Source organism: Mandrillus leucophaeus, unplaced genomic scaffold (assembly GCF_000951045.1).
Source record: "Mandrillus leucophaeus isolate KB7577 unplaced genomic scaffold, Mleu.le_1.0 Scaffold665, whole genome shotgun sequence".
NCBI classification, from domain to species: domain Eukaryota; kingdom Metazoa; phylum Chordata; class Mammalia; order Primates; family Cercopithecidae; genus Mandrillus; species Mandrillus leucophaeus.
Window position 1 is genome coordinate 118,891 of NW_012107197.1, and position 19,455 is coordinate 138,345.

General features: G+C 44.2%; 1 protein-coding gene across 1 annotated transcript in view; it reads left to right on the forward strand.

Annotated features, from left to right (window-relative positions):
- Positions 1-12,865, forward strand: part of SETX (senataxin) — a 99,367-nt gene extending 86,502 nt beyond the window's left edge. Inside the window, exons 26-30 of the mRNA XM_012001583.1 lie at positions 2,528-2,626; positions 4,347-4,434; positions 4,560-4,646; positions 9,143-10,415; positions 10,608-12,865. Coding sequence (XP_011856973.1) covers positions 2,528-2,626; positions 4,347-4,434; positions 4,560-4,646; positions 9,143-9,889 — 1,021 coding nt within the window. The 3' untranslated portion in view covers positions 9,890-10,415; positions 10,608-12,865. The remainder of the gene's footprint in view (positions 1-2,527; positions 2,627-4,346; positions 4,435-4,559; positions 4,647-9,142; positions 10,416-10,607) is intronic.
- The last annotated feature ends 6,590 nt before the right edge of the window (positions 12,866-19,455 follow it).

Sequence of the window (19,455 nt, forward strand, 5' to 3'; positions counted from 1 at the left end):
CATCGCCCGGCTAGTCTTTTGTTATTTTTTAGTAGAGACGGGGTTTCACCATGTTAGCCAGGATGGTCTCGATCTCCTGACCTCGTGATCCACCCATCTCGGCCTCCCAAAGTGCTGGGATTACAGGCTTGAGCCACCGCGCCTGGCCTATTAAAAGGATTTATACATCAAGACCTAGTGGGATTTATCCCAGGAATGTAAGATTGCTTCAACATGTGAAAATCAGTATGATATACCATATTAGAAGAATGGGAAGACCCACATAATCAGCTCAGTAGATATGAAAAAAAATTGCACAGAACCCAAAACCCTTTGATGATTAAAAAAAAAAAAAATCAAACCAGGAATACAAAGGAACTTTTTTTTTGAGACGGAGTCTCACTCTGTCACCGAGGCTAGAGTGCAGTGGCTGGATCTCAGCTCACTGCAAGCTCCACCTCCCAGGTTTACGCCATTCTTCTGCCTCAGCCTCCCGAGTAGCTGGGACTACAGGTGCCCACCACCTCACCCGGCTAGTTTTTTGTATTTTTTAGTAGAGGTGGGGTGTCACCGTGTTAGCCAGGATGGTCTCGATCTCCTGACCTCGTGATCTGCGTGTCTCGGCCTCCCAAAGCGCTGGGATTACAGGCTTGAGCCACCGTGCCCGGCCCAAAGGAACTTTTTTTATTGATAAAAGACAATGAAAAACTCATAGCTAACATTATACTTGACAGTAAGAATGAAAGCCTTTCCTCTAAGATCAGGAAAGATGTTTGAAAATCTTACTGTTACTGCTTCTTTTCAACATTGTATTAGAGGTTTTAGCCAGAGCAGTTAAGTAAGGAAAAGAAGTAAAAAGCATCTTTATTGGAAAGAAAAAAGTAAAACTATCTCTTTTCATAGGTGGTGTGATCTTATTTCTAGAAACCCTGACAAATCCACTCAAAGACACTTACTAGAGATAATAAGCTTAGCAGGATGCAAGATTAATATGTAAAAGTTGATTATATTTTGATACAACTAGCAACAAACAATCTGAAAAGGAAGTTGAAACAATTCCATTTACAATAACATCAAAAAGAATAAAACACTTTGGAATAAATAGAACCAAAGAAATGTAAGACTTACATGCTGAAAACTGCAAACATTGTTGAAAAGAATTAAAAGAACACTTAAATAGGCCGGGCGCAGTGGCTCACGCCTGTAATCCCAGCGCTTTGGGAGGCCCAGGTGGGTGGATCACCTGAGGTCAGGAGTTCAAGACCAGCCTGGCCAACATGGTAAAACCCTGTCTCTACTAATAATACAAAAATTAGCCGGGCATGGTGGCACACAACTGTAATCCCAGCTACTCTGGAGACTGAGGCAGGAGAATCACTTGAACCCGGGAGGCAGAGGTTGCAGTGAGCTGAGATCCCTCCGTTGCACTCCAGCCTGGGCAACAAGAGTGAAACGCCATCTCAAAAAAAAAAAAAAAAAAACCCCACCTAAATAAATGTGAAGACATCCTGTTTTCATGGACTGGAAGACTTAGTATTGTTTTGTTTTTTGCATTTTTTGGTGTTTTTTCATTTTTAGTAGAGACGAGGTCTCACTAAGTTGCCCAGGCTGTTCTCAAACTCCCAAGTTCACATGATCTTCCCAAAGAGCTTAGATTACAGACATGAGCTACCACGTCCAGCCAAAGACTTAGTATCAGCGTGACCATTTCTGTAAAAAAGGCAGTTGGAATACATGTGTAGATCAGTTTGGGGAGTGCTGCCATCTAACACTAAGTCTTAGTAACTTGTACTGTGTGGTACAATGAAATATTAATGAAAAAAAGGGATGAAGTTCTGTTACATGCTACAACATGGATGAACTTTGGAAATGTTATGCTAAGGGAAAACAGTCACAAATAATCACATTTTGTAATTCCATTTATGTGGAACTCACAGTATAAGAAAATCTGTAGAGACAAAGTAGATTAGTGGTTGCCAGGGAATGGAGAGAGGAGGAATTCAGGCTAACCTCCAAGAAAATATTTAAAAAATTTTTTAGCAGTCAGGCATGGTGGTGCATGCATCTCTTTGGGAGACTGAGGCAAGGAGGATTGTTTGAGCCCCAGAAGTTTGAGTCCAGCCTGGGCAACGTAGTGAGACTCTCTCTTTCTCTCTCTTTTTTTTTTTAAAGTTTCTTTAAAAATAAAGACTGTAAGGCCAGGCAAGGTGGCTCACATCTATAATCCTAACATTTTGGGAGGGTGAGGTGGAAGGATTGCTTGAGGCCAGGGATTTGAGACTAGCCTGTGCAATATAGCAAGACCCCATCTCTACAAAACATGGAAAAATTAGGGTGTTGGTCCATGCCTGTAGTCCTAGCCACTTAGGAGGCTGAGACAGGGCTCTGGTGTTCAAGTTACAGTGGGCTATGAATATGCCACTGCACTCCAGCCTGGACAAGAGTGAGGCTAGACTATCTCTCAAAAAACCAAAAACTAGTTTATAAATATGTTTATTTAATAATTATCTTCCTTTTTCCAGTAAATATGTTTCTCTTTTGTAAATAGACCAGCAGAAGTAGATACTGTGGATGCGTTCCAGGGTCGGCAGAAGGATTGTGTTATTGTTACGTGTGTCAGAGCAAATAGCGTGCAAGGTTCAATTGGGTGAGTTACTGTCATTGTTGCTCTTTTTTATACATTGTTGCTTGTTTATAATTCAGGATTAGGTTCATTATCACTGTTAGAGAACACCATTTGCTTTCTTAATTTTCTTTTGTGAAAACCTGTGTAATATTATGAAAGTTTCTCTTTTAAGTTGTGAAATAGACCCACTGTTAGATCTTGGTGCAGTCTTGGCCCACTGCAACCTCCACCTCCTGGCTTCAAGCAATTCTTCTGCATCAGCCCCCCAAGTAGCTGGGACTACAGGCATGTGCCACCACGCCCAGCTGATTTTTGTATTTTTCTGTAGAGACAGGATTTCGCCATGTTGCCCAGGCTGCTCTCAAACTCCTGAACTCCAGTGCTCCACCCGTTTCGGCCTCCCAAAATGCTGGGGTTATAGGCCTGAGCCACCGTGTCTGGTTTTGGTATCTTTTATATTAACCCATTTCATAGTGTGAATCTGTTCTTTTATTTAATAAGATTCAAATAGACAATTAGATTAAGTATACTTTGCAGAGGCATGTTACTCTCCATGGTATGTGTCAAAGTGTCATTGTTTTTTGTGTTTTCCTGCTTTGGCTAAGTTTGTTAACCTTAACTACTGTCAGTGTATTTAAGATGCTAAGGACAATCTGTATGAGTGACAGAATATTCCCCCAAGCGCAAGACTCTTACATAATTATTTGTTCTTCGTCATGAGAAGCAGATAGAATTTACAGGTTATAAATTAGTTTGTTTTCAAATAAAATAGTAATTAAAGTAATCTTCGCCTCTCCCTGGGATGGGCTGCATATACAGAGACCAGTTATATCTCAGGGTCAGTTTATAAACAGTCCTTTCTCTCCCAGCTAATTTGAAATTTCACTTTTGTCGTACATCAATTCTATTTCTGAGCTCTTTTTCTCAGCTGTTGAAGTATTTATCTGCTATTCATGTATTTCTACACTAGTTCTACAATATCTTAACAACCTGGATATATTTAAATGTAAGAATAAAGTGAATGGGCTGGTACCACATTTTTAGGATTTTTTAAGTCTTCAAGATTGCACTGTTAAAATTTCCAATTATCTCATCCAGGTAAAAATAGGAAATTGATAGATACATCACTTTGAAGGAAGCCCTGAGGTTTTGGTTTGTTTACTGTTTTTAATAGGAATTCTTCTGTGCCCGGTACCCTGTATTGGGACAGAGAGTAAGAAAGCACTGTGACTTCTAGAGGAGTGGAGGAATCCCGGAAAAGCTGCCTGCAGTCCACCTGTGTCTCACATGGGCATGCTGAGTCATTCCTAGAGTCTACCTGTGTGTCACACGTTCATGCTGAGTCATTCTAGAGTCCAACCTGTGTCTCACACGGGCACACCGAGTCATTCTAGTCTACCTGTGTCTCACATGGGCACGCTGAGCCATTCTAGAGTCCATCTGTGTCTCACATGCGGATGCTGAGTCATTCTAGAGTCCGTCTGTGTCTTGGGCATGCTGAGTCATTCTAGAGTCCACTTTGTGTCTCACACGTTCACGCTGAGTCATTCTAGAGTCCACCTGTGTCTCGGGCACGCTGAGTTATTCTAGAGTCCACATTGTGTCTCACACGGGCACGCCAAGTCATTCTAGAGTCCTCCTGTGTCTCGGGCACACTAAGTCATTGTAGAGTCCACCTGTGTCTCACACAGGTGTGTTCAATCATTCTAGACAAAGAAGGAACTCTTTTTTTATTGCCTAGATTCCTGGCAAGTTTGCAGAGATTGAATGTCACCATCACACGAGCCAAGTACAGCCTCTTCATTCTCGGACATTTGAGGACCCTGATGGTAGGTACCAGAGAGCTCAGAAATTTACCCGTTGTTACTATTGTTTGTTTGAGTTTTTGTTCTTATTTTCCATCAAACTGTAAATGATTTCTGGATTACAAAATAATGGTTGTTATGTTTTCCAGCAACTTCTTCCTAGGAGCTTTTGTGTACACGTGAACCATTCGCCTTTTTTCAGCCCAGAACCCAAGTATCTACACTGGGCTCTCAAGGTGACCATTTTAAAACAAATTATCCACATCATAGGATTATTGTTAAGAAGGTATATTAAATCCACAAATGTAAAGTGCCATAGCGATTACTTGGCACTTAGTAAACACTCAGTAAATATGACTGTTTATTGGCCCAGCTGAATGCCAGAGAGAGTTTGCAGGTGCGTACTCTGCTCTGCTTTTCTGCTGGCACTGGGAGCCGTGCTGCTCACTCTGTTTCTCCAGCACTTAGCGCCTCCGGCATTCTTCTGCCAGGACCGGCGCCCCTCTGGAAGAGGTGTACGAGTTTCCAACTTTAGTAGACAAATGGTACAACTTAATTCACTGATACCACAGCTAGATGTCTCACGTATTTGCTGTTTGTCTCATTAGGGGTAATAACTTTGTAGGTTTTCTCATTTCTCTTTTTATAAAGTCATTGATTTCATCTAAGAAGAGCCAACTTGGTGGCTGTTTCCCCTGGTTTTGGTTCCTGCCACCAGGTGGCGCTCAGATACACCTTTCTCGTTTCACTCTTCTCTATCACTCCCGCTTTTGTCGTTTGTATGCCTACTCTGAAGGAAGTTTTAAAAGCTGTGTACCTTTTATTTTTATGTACCTCCCATTTTTAAGTTGATAGAAAAAATCTTTGTACGTTTAAATATTACTGAAGATTATGTTTCTGATGTATTATCAATATTGACATTTTAAAATACAGCAATTAAAACTATTACATCGCTCTTAAATATATTCAGTGGAATAAAAAGCAATATTATTTTATTTTTTCCTCTCTTTGAAATTGTACTTCTATTCCTACTTGTTTGGGATAAGATTCACTGGGGTAATCTCTTTTTAGAATTAAAAGCCTTTATATTAATCTCACTGAGCTACATCTCTCTCATGATAATTTCTGTATAACTTGAAAGTTTAAAAAGTTGTATTCCACCCCCCCTTTTTTTTTTTGGATACAGGGTCTCGCTCTGTCACCTTGGCTGGAGTGCAGGGGTGCAATTACAGCTCACTGCAGCCTCCGCTTCCTGGATTTAAGCTATTCTCCCTCCTCAGCCTCCTGAGTAGCTGAGACTACAGGCGCATGTACCACCACACCCTGATAATTTTTTGTGCTTTTAGTAGAGACAGGCTCTTACCATGTTGTCCAGGCTGGTCTCAAACTCCTGGGCTCAAGTCATCCCACCTTGGCCTAAAAAGTTGATTTTTATAACTACTTGGGGAACCCATGTGAAGGGTGCATGCAACCTCTCAGTGCTTTCTTTGCAACTTCCTGTAAATCTATAGTTATCTCAAAATATAGGTTTGGATTTTTAAAAATTGCTTTTCCTGTGACCATAAGGATCTGAGTGTTAAAACATGATCTCTTGTCAGTTGAATAGCCTGTTAACACTTATTTGTACAGTTGAGCAAAACAAGACAAATATTTTTAATATTACAGATTTTGATCATGTTTAAACCTGAAAAGTAAATGAAATGTTACTAAAGATACATCTTTTAGTGATGCCTTGATTAAAGGAGCTTCATGGGCACTACTGTTTTTCATCCTCCCTTTATTTGGCAACTCAGGGTGTTGATGTGTCTTGGCAGTGCACTCTGTGGATGGATGAGGCCCATCGTGATTATGAAGGGTGCAGTGCAGCAGGCAGGGCAGGCCAAGGAGGACATGGGAAGCTGGGGCTTGGAAGTTTATTCCGTAACCCCTTTTCACGTTCCATTTAGACAGTATTTGGGAGCCCTTGGGTCACACACCCTTCCACAACTGTACAGACCACTGACCTCCAGCTAATGGCACCGACATTGTCTTCACTCTAGGAAGGCAGTGCTACAAAAAGAGACAGACTAGAATCTAAAAATTCCCAATTTGTCAGCTGGGCTTTCTAACTTTTTTTGTCCTTGGGCTTTTTCTTTGTTGTTTTGGGAATTTGTTTGTTTTTGTTTTTAATTTTTTAGCCTAGTTCCCCTTCTGGAAATGGGATCAATCATTAAAGCGTTTGATTTCCTCTGTAAAACCAAAGCTAATTATGCCTGCTCAGAACTGTTTTTGTAATCTTAGGAATGGATTAAACACCAACTTTAGGTGTGGTAAACTTAGCAAAAATAGCAAGGCCATCTGCTTCACATATGTGTTTGAGCCACAGGCTAAGGATCTCTAGAGATCTGAGTGAGAAAGAGAACTGAGCCACAGAGCCTGGCACTCCCTCCACAGACCTGTCTGGAATATGCCAGCCACCGTGCCAAGCATTTTATTCTGGTCACATGACTTTCTCCAAACCTTAAAAAACTACTGTGAAGTCAGTTTATTACCATAGTTTATCAAATTCAACAAACCATTCATTATAATATGCACCACCACCATTTTATGTACCATTATTAGACTATGATACAGTGCTTTATTTTCACTTAGAACTTTCATATTTATTGAAAGGACTCTTTTAAGACTTGAGACAGATTTTTATCACATTCTTATGCATACATAAAAGAGAAAATACAAGTAAAATAATAGGTTAAGATATTCCTAAAATTATTTCACTTTCAGAATCTAGCACAAATGAATCACTTCCCAGTCCATAGTCACCAGTGTTGCCATTCATCCTCAGTGCAGTAGTAAGATTGGCAATTTAGCGTTTGCTGAGAGTTTCACCATTGTCTCCAGGATTTTCTTAGAACCCTTGATCTCCAGTGTATAAAGTTTTTTTGGTTTTTTTTTTTTTGAGACAGAGTCTCACCCTGTTGCCCAGGCTGGAGTGCAGTGGCACAATCTCAGCTCACTGCAACTTGCGCCTCCTGGGTTCAGGTGATTCCCGTGCCTCAGCCTCTCAAGTAGCTGGGATTACAGGTGTGTGCCACCACACTTGGCTCATTTTGGTATTTTTAGTAGAGACGGGGTTTCACCATGTTGCCCAGGCTGGTCTCGAACTCCTGACCTCAGGTGATCCGCCTGCCTTGGCCTCCCAGAGTGTTAGGATTACAGGCGTAAGTCACTGCACCCAGCCCAAGGCATAAGTTTTAATGCTGGTGTTTTCTTGTCTTATCAGAAAATGTCTGTAGAAAGTTTTCAGGCGAGATCTTTAAGTGGTTTATTGACTAAAAGTCTAAGGGTTATAATTACCTCATCATGAAATCCCCAAGGACAGGTACATGGGCAAGAGGGTCCCCAAGGTCAGAAATGGTAAAATGTGAAAGCAATGTGCACTTCAGAATCCATTAAATAAAATATTACTCCTATTTTACAGATGAGGAAACAGGCTCAGAAAGGTCAAGTGACTTGACTAAGGTCACACAGCAAGTAAATACTGTGCAACCTCCCTGCTTCCCTAACATATCCTTAGGAATAGTACAGGAGCCCCCATGAGAGGGTAGCTATCCTTTTTCTTCCTCTCTTCTTTCTAAAGAGACCTGAGTTCTAGTGGTTGTAAAGCAGCAGCCTCCTCTGAGGAAACTGTCAGGAAGAGAGGAGAGATGGATGTGTTTGGCGACTTTCCCGAGATGGGATTTTATGTCTTAAGCTCCTTTAGGAAACAGGCAGAAAGTGAGATGATCTCTTGGAGATCTCAGTGATGAAGATGTTTTGGCCGTTTGGGGTTTGGGAGGCCTTTGGAAATCCAGTGAAAGCCGTGGGCCTTTTTCTGGAACAGTCACGTGCACTCAGAAGTTTGCTTTCTGAAACCAGACCTTCCTGTTTGGGAATGTTAGCTCTGCCAAGAGGTGTGGGCAGCACTCTAGATCACCAATGTCCAAAGGACCTTTCTGTCATCATGGAAATGTTTTGTGTCTGCACTGCTCAGTACAACAGCCATTAGTCACGTGTGACCGCTGTGTACTTCAAATGTGGCTGCTGCAATTTAGGAACAGAGTTTTATATTTTGTTTTATTTTAATTAATTGAAATAGAAATAGCAACATGATGCTCCTAGTGACTAGCGCAGACCTGCATTGCAGTTGAATGCACCGATAAAAATGGTTGAAGTTCAGCCTGGCGTGGTGGCTCACGCCTGTAATCCCAGCACTTTGGGAGGCTGAGGTGGGCGGATCATGAGGTCAGGAGATCGAGACCATCCTGGATAACACGGTGAAACCCCGTCTCTACTAAAAATACAAAAAATTAGCTGGGTGTGGTGACGGGTGCCTGTAGTCCCAGCTGCTTGGGAGCCTGAGGCAGGAGAATGGCGTGAACCTGGGAGGCGGAGCTTGCAGAGAGCCAGGATCGCACCACTGCACTCCAGCCTGGCGACAGAGTGAGACTTCATCTCAAAAAAAAAAAAAAAAGTTGAAGTTCTCCCTTATAGGCTGTGACCAGGTCTTTTCTTTTTCTTTAGGAATGGGACTTTATCATTTTGTATTGGAATTTATTTTTTCCTTTCATGCTTGTCTGATGAGTAATGAATCTTGAGAATCTGTTCATACAATAATATATATTATTTGTTCAGAAATGAAAGCTGGAACTCTATGCTTCCCAACCAGTGTTTCTTTGGGGTGTAATTCTTTCTCCCTTCTCATTGTTTCAAGGAAAACCAGCATTGGAATCAGCTGATTCAGGATGCTCAGAAGCGTGGTGCCATTATTAAGACCTGTGACAAAAATTATAGACATGATGCAATGAAGATTCTGAAACTCAAGCCCGTGCTACAGAGAAGTCTCACTCACCCTCCTACCATAGCCCCAGAGGTATCCAGACCCCAGGGTGGCTTGCCCAGCAGCAAGCTAGACAGTGGATTTGCCAAGACATCTTTTGCTGCTTCTCTATACCACACACCCTCTGACTCCAAGGAAACTACTCTTACTGTTACTTCAAAGGACCCTGAAAGACCTCCTGTTCATGACCAACTTCGGGACCCACGACTGCTGAAGAGGATGGGCATTGAGGTCAAAGGAGGAATATTCCTATGGGATCCACAGCCCTCGAGCCCCCAGCATCCTGGAGCAACACCTCCTGCAGGAGAGCCGAGCTTCCCTGTCATTCACCAGGACCTGGGCCATGTACAGCAGCCTGCTGCTGTAGTGGCTGCTCTGAGCAGCCACAAACCTCCCGTGCAGGGCGAACCTCCAGCTGCCAGTCCCGAGGCTTCCACGTGTCAGAGCAAATGTGATGACCCAGAAGAGGAGCTCTGTCACAGGAGAGAGGCCAGGGCTTTCAGTGAAGGCGAGCAGGAGAAGTGTGGTTCCGAGACCCCTCACACCAGGAGGAACTCTAGGTGGGACAAGAGGAGACCGGAGCAGGAGGACAGCAGTTCCAAGAAAAGAAAGCTTTTATAGGAAAGCCCAATGACATGGGCCAGCAGCCACAGCATATTGTAAACTGAAGATGACCAGCTCGGGGGACCATCTAGATAAGCTTATTTGTTTTTTGTAAGGAGCTTGTGTGCTGTTGGAAAACACGGAAAATGCATCCTTAACACCTGAGCCTCTGGTCATCTTCAGTACTTTCTGTCATTTGCAAAAGCTTTCAGAGGGCATTGTGTATCAGTAATAATGTCCTTGAAGTCAGAGACCGGAAATGTTGATCTCTTCCTCTTCTATAGACAAGGAGGTCAGACTGGAGTGAATGTTGTAAAAGTTGAAATGTATATTTGTATAGCAAATAACAAAATCCTTTTAAAATTTAATCTAGTAGACCGCTTTTCTTTCCCCTGTTTAAAATGTTAATCATTTTTCAACAGAACAAACTTTATATTAAAAAAAAAAAAAAAAGATGGGAGGAGGGCAGGTCCTTTCAACCATTGTTAGGGCAAGACAGATTTATTTAACAGCCTAGCTTGGAATAAGCTGAGTTAGTGCTGGTGTCTCTAGCTCTATTTAAAAAAAGCAACCCCCCCCCCCAAAAAAAAAAACCTGGAGTCTCCTGGGGGACACTTTGGGCAGCAGAATTGAAAAACCTTCCTGTACCAAAGATGGGAGGAGGGCAGGTCCTTTCAACCATTGTTAGGGCAAGACAGATTTATTTAACAGCCTAGCTTGGAATAAGCTGAGTTAGTGCTGGTGTCTCTAGCTCTATTTAAAAAAAGCAACCCCCCCCCCCAAAAAAAAAACCTGGAGTCTCCTGGGGGACACTTTGGGCAGCAGAATTGTGTTAGGTAAAATCCTGCTGACATGGTGCATTTTTAGACACAGGCCCAGGGTATTCTATTTCTGGGATGAGTTCATTTACCTGTTTAGTATGCACATAGTTCCCTAGCTAAAATCCCTAATCTTCTTGAAAGAGAAGAATATGGAGTGAAAGAATAATTCTTGAACTATCATTTAAATGCTCCCAGCATATTGTGAGCTTTGTGTGACTGGTGAGGTACAGACATGTAGTTGCCAAATGCTAGATGAGCGCTGACTCAGCTGTGGAAGAATCACCTCAGCTTACAGATGTCAGACAGATGTAACTAGTTTTCCAGAAAGCCTGGGAAACTGTGTTCAACATTTCCCAAGGGACTCTGGTCACCAGGCAGCCTGGGAACCGCTGGGGCAGGCCAAATAGAATATTTTGGGCGGGGAAGAAGCACCCGGTTTAAAATGAAGGGTAACCAGAGGAGTTCAGAACTGGGAAGAGAGTGACAGACTTCCTGTGATCTTCAGAAATCATCTACCTGTTGAAAACACGTGCTGTTTAGAATATCTGATAGGTGTTTCCAGTTACCGTTAGAGGTGATAGTGTTTTTGTGGGGGAAAAAAATTGGCCATGGTGAATGGAGATCGAGGAGGCTCGGGACAAGGGAGGGGCGGGCTGCCTGATTCTGTCCAGTTTTCCAAGCAGCCACACAGTGAATTGGAGGATCCTAAACATGAGAATGTCCAGCTGACAGTTGTAAAAACTAGGGGTCTGTAGTGAATGCGGTGCAGCCCCTACCGCATTTGGGGGTAGGAAAGTAGCTGAAGGTTCATGTGCATTATTTGACATTTCCCTTGTCATTTTTAAGCAAAAAAGGATTTTGTGTTAGAAATTCTACTTGAGCAGATTATAAAGAGCTTTAAAAAACAACTTTTGCTTGCCAAAAGTTTGAACATTCAATTTCATTACCTGTGTCTCTCTTACTGGTGTCCGGACATCTGACTAACGTCGGCTGAAGACTCCTGAAACCCAGGCAGCAGGTGACTTCCTAGAGTGCTTTGTCCCCAGAGGCAGCTGCTGCTTCCTGTGTGGGGGCGGAGAGTTTGTCCTTGGCCATGCAGTGTGTGACAGTTCAGGACGGGGAGGGATGGGCCCCACTCTGTCTGGGTCAGGGGTTTTATCAGCCTCTTCCATGTGCCTTTGGGAAGAAATCTCGTTACTTTAAGTTTACTTTTCTGTTATCTTGATGAAGTGCCCATTTTAGCAGACACTTGTAGTGGTGACCACTTAGGGAACGTACAAACTCCTAAGCTTCCAAAGGGAGGCATGGCAAAAACAGTTGGGGTCAGGGTGTCTCCCACACTGCTCATGTTAATACTGTTAACACCTGATTGGAGAAAAGTTTTCTCTAAAATGCATATTTTGCTGCCACACACTGAACAGTATTATTTCCAGTTAAGTTTGATGCCCGTTCACCTGTTGGTTCACCACTCACCAGATCTGATTCTGCAAGAATCAGTGGTAGAACTACGTCGTCCTTGCTAACAAGTGAGCCTGTGTCCTGTGACGGCCTTTCACAGCGGAATGCAGTTGTCCCTGACATTACTTTGGAAACTTCACTCGTTCCGGTTGGTACAGGTATTTGCCAAAGGCATTTCATGTGTTTGCTGTGGCCCCCTTGATGTGGCTGTCAGCGCAGCGTTGTTGAACAGGGCTATTCTTTTTACAGGGTGTGAAGTGTGGCTCTTTGCTTTGTCTTTGCCATGGCATTAAAAGAAAGTTCCCTGTCTTCTTTCAATATTAGTTACTTCAACATGAATGTGTGCTACTTACAGACTTGTTTTGTTTCTTTGTATATAACTTGCCTTGGATTTGTTGTGCGCAGTTTGTTGAGTTGTATGTTTTTGTGAATTAGGAGTAAATTTGACAAGTATATGTGAATAACCTCCTGTAAATGAATTTTATAACAAAAATGTACTGAACTATTTTTTAAAGTTGTGCAGATTAGCAATTTTTTGCTATAGCTTTGACTTTTCTATGCTGTGAATTAATAGCTGGGATTTGGCAAACAGTAGCCCTGTTGTCTTTGTTAAACCCTAAATTTTAAGAGGAAATGGCAGAATTAAAAGCAGAAACAAGACGGACATGGATTAGAAGTTATGTATTACTGAAGTAAACTACAAGGTACTAACATCCGTTTCGTCTGCCATTTGGTTTGCTTTATGCTGAAATTACTTGGTGGGGATTTGTGTAATTCAGATATAAAAAGTTTCATTATCCAGCCCAGCCCTCCTTCCTCGCTCCTTTTGGACTCTTCTCTGTACAGTAATGAGGCGCGTTGAGGCCAGCTGTGCTGTTCAGTTACCGACTGAAGTTTGGTCCAACAGAAATACGTGCTCATCATTAGGCTGGAATTGGGGTGGAGGTGAGATAGGAGGAACAGACGGACAGTGACCCATGAAAGGAGCTCCCAGGGGCACTGGTGGAGGGACAGGGTAGAATTGCCCTGGCCAGGGGTAATTGCTGATGGTTACAGAAGTGGAACACGCTTTATAAAACAATAACTTCAGGAAATGTAGTCAGCTTCCCCACACTTGTGCCTGTTAAAAGGCACTTGACCTCCGCTTCCGTGTCTCTTTCCGTACCCAGAAGCGTGTGCACACAGCCCTCTTGGCCAGCTTGGTTCATTCAGTGTGCATACACAAATTACCAGGGAGGGTAAAATGGGGTGTTTGGGACTTAGGGGGAATAATAAATTTGCCCAATGGCCAGGCGAGAGATGAGTGCTGCATGGTGGTCATCTGTGGAATTTGTTACTGCAGCAGCCTTAGCGACGGTTTTTGAAGTCACCAGACATCTCTCTCCTGACCCATCCGCCCCCACAATCGCCCCCACCTCCTGGGGTTCACCATTCTTTGAGGAATAAATAATTCAGGGAGGAAACTAAAATTTAGTCTCGACTTAAATAGAATTGATAGTGTCGTACAGCACCACACAGGCAGTTTTTGTACACAGGGGGTCCCTCCATGACTGAAAAGACCTGAGTTACCGTCACCCTGTCCTTCTGTACAGAAGGCATTTGTCAAGTCAAATGGCAGAAATGGCATTTGTAGTTTGGGTGTTTGAAACTGCGGGAGGAGGGACTCTGTTGCTGTCCTGTCAGCTCAGTAGACACGGCTGCCTTTGTTTTCAAGCAGCATTACAACAGAATTGTCAGATTGGTAGCTTTCAGCCTTGAGTTTTAACATTAGGGAGCACGTTAGGCTCACTTGGGGGACTTCTAAAAAACATTCTGATTGCCGGGGATCCATCCTAGCATGACTGATACAGTGGTTTGTGGATGCAGCCACTAACCGTATTTTTGTGGTGGTGTGTGTGTGTGTGGGTTTTTTTTTGGTTTTTTGAGACGGAGCTTTGCTCTGTCGCCCAGGCTGGAATGCAGTGGTGCAATCTCAGCTCACTGCCACCTCTGCCTTCTGGGTCCAAGTGATTCTTCTGCCTCAGCCTCCTGAGTAGCTGAGATTACAGGTTCCCACCACCACGCCCGGCTAATTGTATTTTTAGTAGAGATGGGGTTTCACCATGTTGGCCAGGCTGGTCTTGAATTGCTGACCTCAGGTGATCCACCTGCCTCGGCCTCCCAAAGTGCTGGGATTACAGGCGTCAGCCTGCACGCCCAGCCCAGCCCTTGATTTTTTAACTTTCTTTTTTTTTTAGTTTTTAAAAATTTTTGCTCATCTGATTGCAATTGCTTTTTTTTTTAAACTCAGGTTTTTAAAAATTCACTCCCAGATGATTCCGTTGAGCAGCCAGCATGGGAGTCTGGCTCCTTTGAGGTCAGGAGGAAAGAGAAGCTCCAGGAGCCCACAGAGGGTCATGTGTGCCTTCAGCAGCACCTCATCTCCGGGTACCCTGGACAAGGTGTTCAGAAGCGGGTTTCCAAAGACAGCAGAGCAGAGCCAAGAGAAGGAAAATGAAACAGCTCGGGTGACTCCTGACACCCCTGGAAGGGAGAAGGTAGAAGGCTCCCCAAGTCTAGGACGAGCCGGCATGAATCAGTGTGGCCAATGAGGTCTCAGGCCATCCGTCTTGGGGGTGTTCTCTGGCCCCCAGCAAAGGGATGCCAGAATAGCTGTTCTCTAAGCAAGAAAACACAGTGCCAGCGCTCTGAGTTCAAGGAACCCATGGTGCATGCAGTGAGTGCTTGTGGTCTGCAAGGCATCTGCGCCCCCTGCGTCATCTCTGAGTTCTCCCACGAAGCCCATGATGCCCACGCTAGCATTCCCATTGCACAGATTTTAAAACAGGGTTGCATCAATGAAATGGTTTGCTGAGGATGGTAAAGCTAAGAACTAGCAAAGCTGCCGTTGCAAACTCAGTTCTTATTACCCCAAAACCCTTGCTTATAATCATTACAGTAGGTACCTGAGCAAGACTGAATGCCAAGCTGGCCACACTGCTGCAGAAATAGGCCTTCAGGGGGTGTGACCTGGAAAGGAGGCTAGAGATTGCCTTAGCTCCACCATGGGCGTTGGCCGTGGGCCATTCACGGCCTTCGTGGGTTTCCCTTTCTTTGCCTGAAAATAGTAGTTAGGGTTTGGGTTCTCTTCTGATTCTTTTCACCAATAACTTCCAAAATTCCAGGCCCTGACCTCTGAGGTTCTGGAAAGGGACAAGAAGAGTGTGGTGGGTATATAATTTGTCAATCTGAGCAGGCTCCATTTCTAGAACTCCTTTTATATTTCCCTTTAGACTGGGCCACAGGAGACACTATTTGTGAGATTTGGAAACCAGAAATGAAGCAGCAGCCCTATTCTCATGCTCAGGAAGTTGCCACAGGGACACCAGGCACTACTGTTGTAGCTCATGCGTGTCGTCATTTATCTGCAGGCTCGTTAGCGTGGAGCAGCAGACAGGCCCGCAGCTAGGCCTCCTTCCTGTCAAATGGGTGTCTGACTCTCCTTGCTCTCCTCACCTTATACCCTTTTCCCAACTGCCTGCCTGCAGACTCCCAGCTTCAGCACCAGAACTGTCCTATTGCCCTCCCTTTTAGATTTTATGATCATCATATGTGATATATCTACATGCGTTTATTCATAATATATATATTTTTTGTGCTTAACAGTCATACAAATTTTAAAGATTTTGAAAGGAAAAAAATCTATTTACCCAGCTATTTGACATGTCTGTAGATTTTCTCCTATTCCTGGTGTTCCAAGTTGCCTTCTGGAATCATTTCCCATCAGCTGGAATTATTTATGTTAGAGGAAGTCTGCTGGCAATGATCCTCTTAGTTTTCCTTCATCTGAGAATGTTCTTTATGCCCCCTTGTCCAAAATATTCCTCGAGGAATATTTTGCTGGATATAGATTTCTGGGTTGACAGTGCTTTCCTTTAAAGGTGATGTTCCCTGTCTTCTGTCCCCACCATTCCTGATGAAAAATCTAGTCAAATAATTATTCCCTTCTGCTGTGGACGGTTTGCATTTGCCCAAAATTCCTATGTTCAAAGTTAATCCCCAATATGCAATAGTAGCGAAGGTGGGACTCAGCATATTCTGTCTGTTTTAAACCAGCTGCTATAACTGCTGTGTCCCCAATGGGGACTCTGTAGGGGGGCTCCAATCCCACGTTTCCCCTCCACACTACCCTAGTAGAGATTCTCTGTGGGGGCTCTGCCCCTGTAGCAGGCTTCTGCCCGGACACCCAGGCTTTTCCATACAAGCTCTGAAATCTAGGTGGAGGGTGCCCAAGCCTCCTTAACCCTTGCACTCTGTATTCCTACAGGCTTAATTAACATCACGCGGAAGGCATCTAGGCTTACTGTGACTTGTGCTCTGGCTTGTGTTTTTCAGGGTGGTGGCATGAGGCTGGGCATGGTGGCTCAAACCTGTAATCCCAGCACTTTGGGAGACTGAGGCAGGTGGATCACTTGAGAACAGCCTGACCAACATGGCAAAAACCCATCTCTACAAAAAATAGAAAAATTAGCCAGGCATGATGGCACATGCCTATAATTCCAGCTGCTTGGGAGGCTGAGGAATGCGAATCACTTGCACCCGGGAGGTGGAGGTTGCAGTGAGCCAAGATAACACCACTGCACTCCAGCCCAGGTGACAGAGCAAGACTCTGTCAAAAAAGAAAAAAAAAAAAAAAAGTGGTGGCATGAGCAGTATCTAGGGCCCTTTGAGCTGAGGCTGGAGCCAGAGCAGCCAGGATACAGGGAGTAGTATCCTGAGGCTGTGCAGAGCAGTAGGGCCCTGGCCCTCATCCACGAAACCATTCTTCCTTCCTAGGCCTCTGGTCCTGTGATGAGAAGGGCTGCCAGGAATGTCTCTGAAATGCCTTCAAGGCCTTTTTCGCACTGGCTTGGCTGTTGGCACTTGGCTCCCTTTCAGTTATGCCAATTTCTCTAGAAAGCGGTTGCTCCACAGTGTGCTTCAGTTCCTTTCCCAAAAGAGCTTTCTCTTTCTCTGCCATGTGGCCAGCCAGAAATTTTCCACATTTTTACATCGAGCTTCCTGTTTGAATATAAATTTCAACTTTAAGTCATTTCTTTGCCCCTGCATCAAAGCATGGGCTGTTAGAAGCAGCCAAGCCACATCTCAAACACTTCGCTGCTTAGAAATTTTCTCTGCCAGATACCCTAGGTCATCATTCTCAAGGTCAAACTTCCCCAGAGACCTAGGGCATGGAGAGAATGCAGACAAGCTCCTTGCTAAGGCATAACATGCATGACCTTTGCTCCAGTTCCCAGTAAGTTCCTTATTTCCACCTGAGACCTTGGCAGCCTGGACTTCATTGTCTATATCACTATCAGCACTTTGGTTACAACCATTTAACTGGTCTCCAACAAGTTCCAAACTTTCCCTCATTTTCCCATCTTCTTCTGAGCCCTCCAAACTTTTCCATCTCTGCCTGTTACCCAGTTCCAAAGTCACTTCCACATTTTCAGGTATCTTTATAGTAATATCCCACTGTTGGTACCAATTTTCTGTATTAGACCATTCTTGCTGCTATACAGAAATACCTGAGATGGGGTAATTTATAAGGAAAAGAGTCTAATCATCTCATGGTTCTGCAGGCTGTAAAGGAAGCATAGCACTAACATCACTTGGCTTCTGGGAGGCCTCAGGGAGCTTTTACTCATGGTGGTAGGTGAAACAGGAGCTTGCGTGTCACATGGCAAAAGAAGCAGTGAGTGAGAGGGGAAGAGAGGGAGACAGAGGTGAGGGAGAGGTGCTACACACTTTTAAATGACCAGATCTTGTGAGAGCTCACAAAGACAGCACCAAACCATGAGGGATCCATTCCCATGATCCAAACACCTCCCACCAGGCCCCACCTCCAGCACTGGAGATTATGATTCACCATGAGATTCGGGTGGGGACAAATGTCCAGACTCTATCAAATGGGGACAAATATCCAAACTATATAATTCCACCCCTGCCTCCCCAAATCTCATGTCCTTCTCACATTGCAAAATACAATGCCTTCCCAGTAGTCCCCCAAAGTCTTAATTCATTCCAGCACTAACTCTAAAGTCTAAAGTCTCATCCAAGACAAATCCCTTCCACCTATAGCGTGTAAAATAAAAAAATTATTTACTTCCAAGATACAATGGGGGTATAGGCATTGGGTAAATATTGCCATTCCAAAAGGGAGAAATCAGCCATAAGAAAAGGGCTACAGGCCCCATGTGAGTTTGAAATCTAGCAGGGCGTTCACTAAATTGCAGAGCTCCAAAATAATCTCCCTGACTCTATGTCCCACATCCAGGGCACACAGGTATGAGGGATGGGCTTCCAAGGCATTGGACAGCTCCACCCCTGTAGCCGTGCAGGGTTCATCCCTTGTTGTTGCTGTCACAGGTTGTTGAGTGCCTGTGGCTTTTCCAGGAGAAGGTGCAAGCTGCCCGTGTATTTACCATTCTGGGGTCTGGAGAGTGGTGGCCCCCTTCTCACAGCTCCATTAGGCAGTGTCCCAATGGAAACCCCACATTTCCCCTCCACCCTGCCCTAGCAGAGGTTCTTTGTGAGGGCTCTGCCCCTGAAGCTGGCTTCTGCCTGGACACTCAGGCTTTTCCATATATCCTCTGAAATCTAGGCAGAGTGTGCCAAGCCTCCTTAACTCTTGCACTCTGTGCATCCACAGGCTTAACACCACTTGGAAGATGCCAAGGTTTACAGCTTGCAACATCTGAAGCAGTGTCCTGAGCTATATCTGGGATCCTCTGAGCCAAGGCTGGAGTAGGAGTGGCCTGGGCTGTGGGGAGCAGTGTCTCAAGGCTACTAAGGCAGCAGGGCCCTGGGTCAGACCCATGAAACCATTCTTCTCTCCTAGGCTTCTAGGCCTGTAATGGGAGGGGCTGCCGAGAAGGCCTCTGAAATGTCTTTGAGGCCTTTTCCCCATTGCCTTGGCTATTAGCACTTGGATCCATTTTAGTTATGCAAATACCTCTAGCAAGTGGTTGCTCCAGAGCCTGCTTGAATTCCTCTCTTGAACAAGTTTTCTTTCTTTGCCAGATGGCTAGGCTGCAAATTTTCCAAACTTGTATGCTCTGCTTCCCTTTTAAATATAAATTCCAACTTTGAGTCATTTCTGTGCTCCTGCATCTGAGCATAGGTTGCTGGAAGCAGCCACACCACTCTTAAACACTTTGCTGCTTAGACATTTCTTTCACCAGATACCCCAGATCATCAGGCTCCAGTTCAAATTCCTACAGATCTCTAGAGCATGGACACAATTCAGCCAAGTTCTTTGCTAAGGCATAACAAGGGTGGACT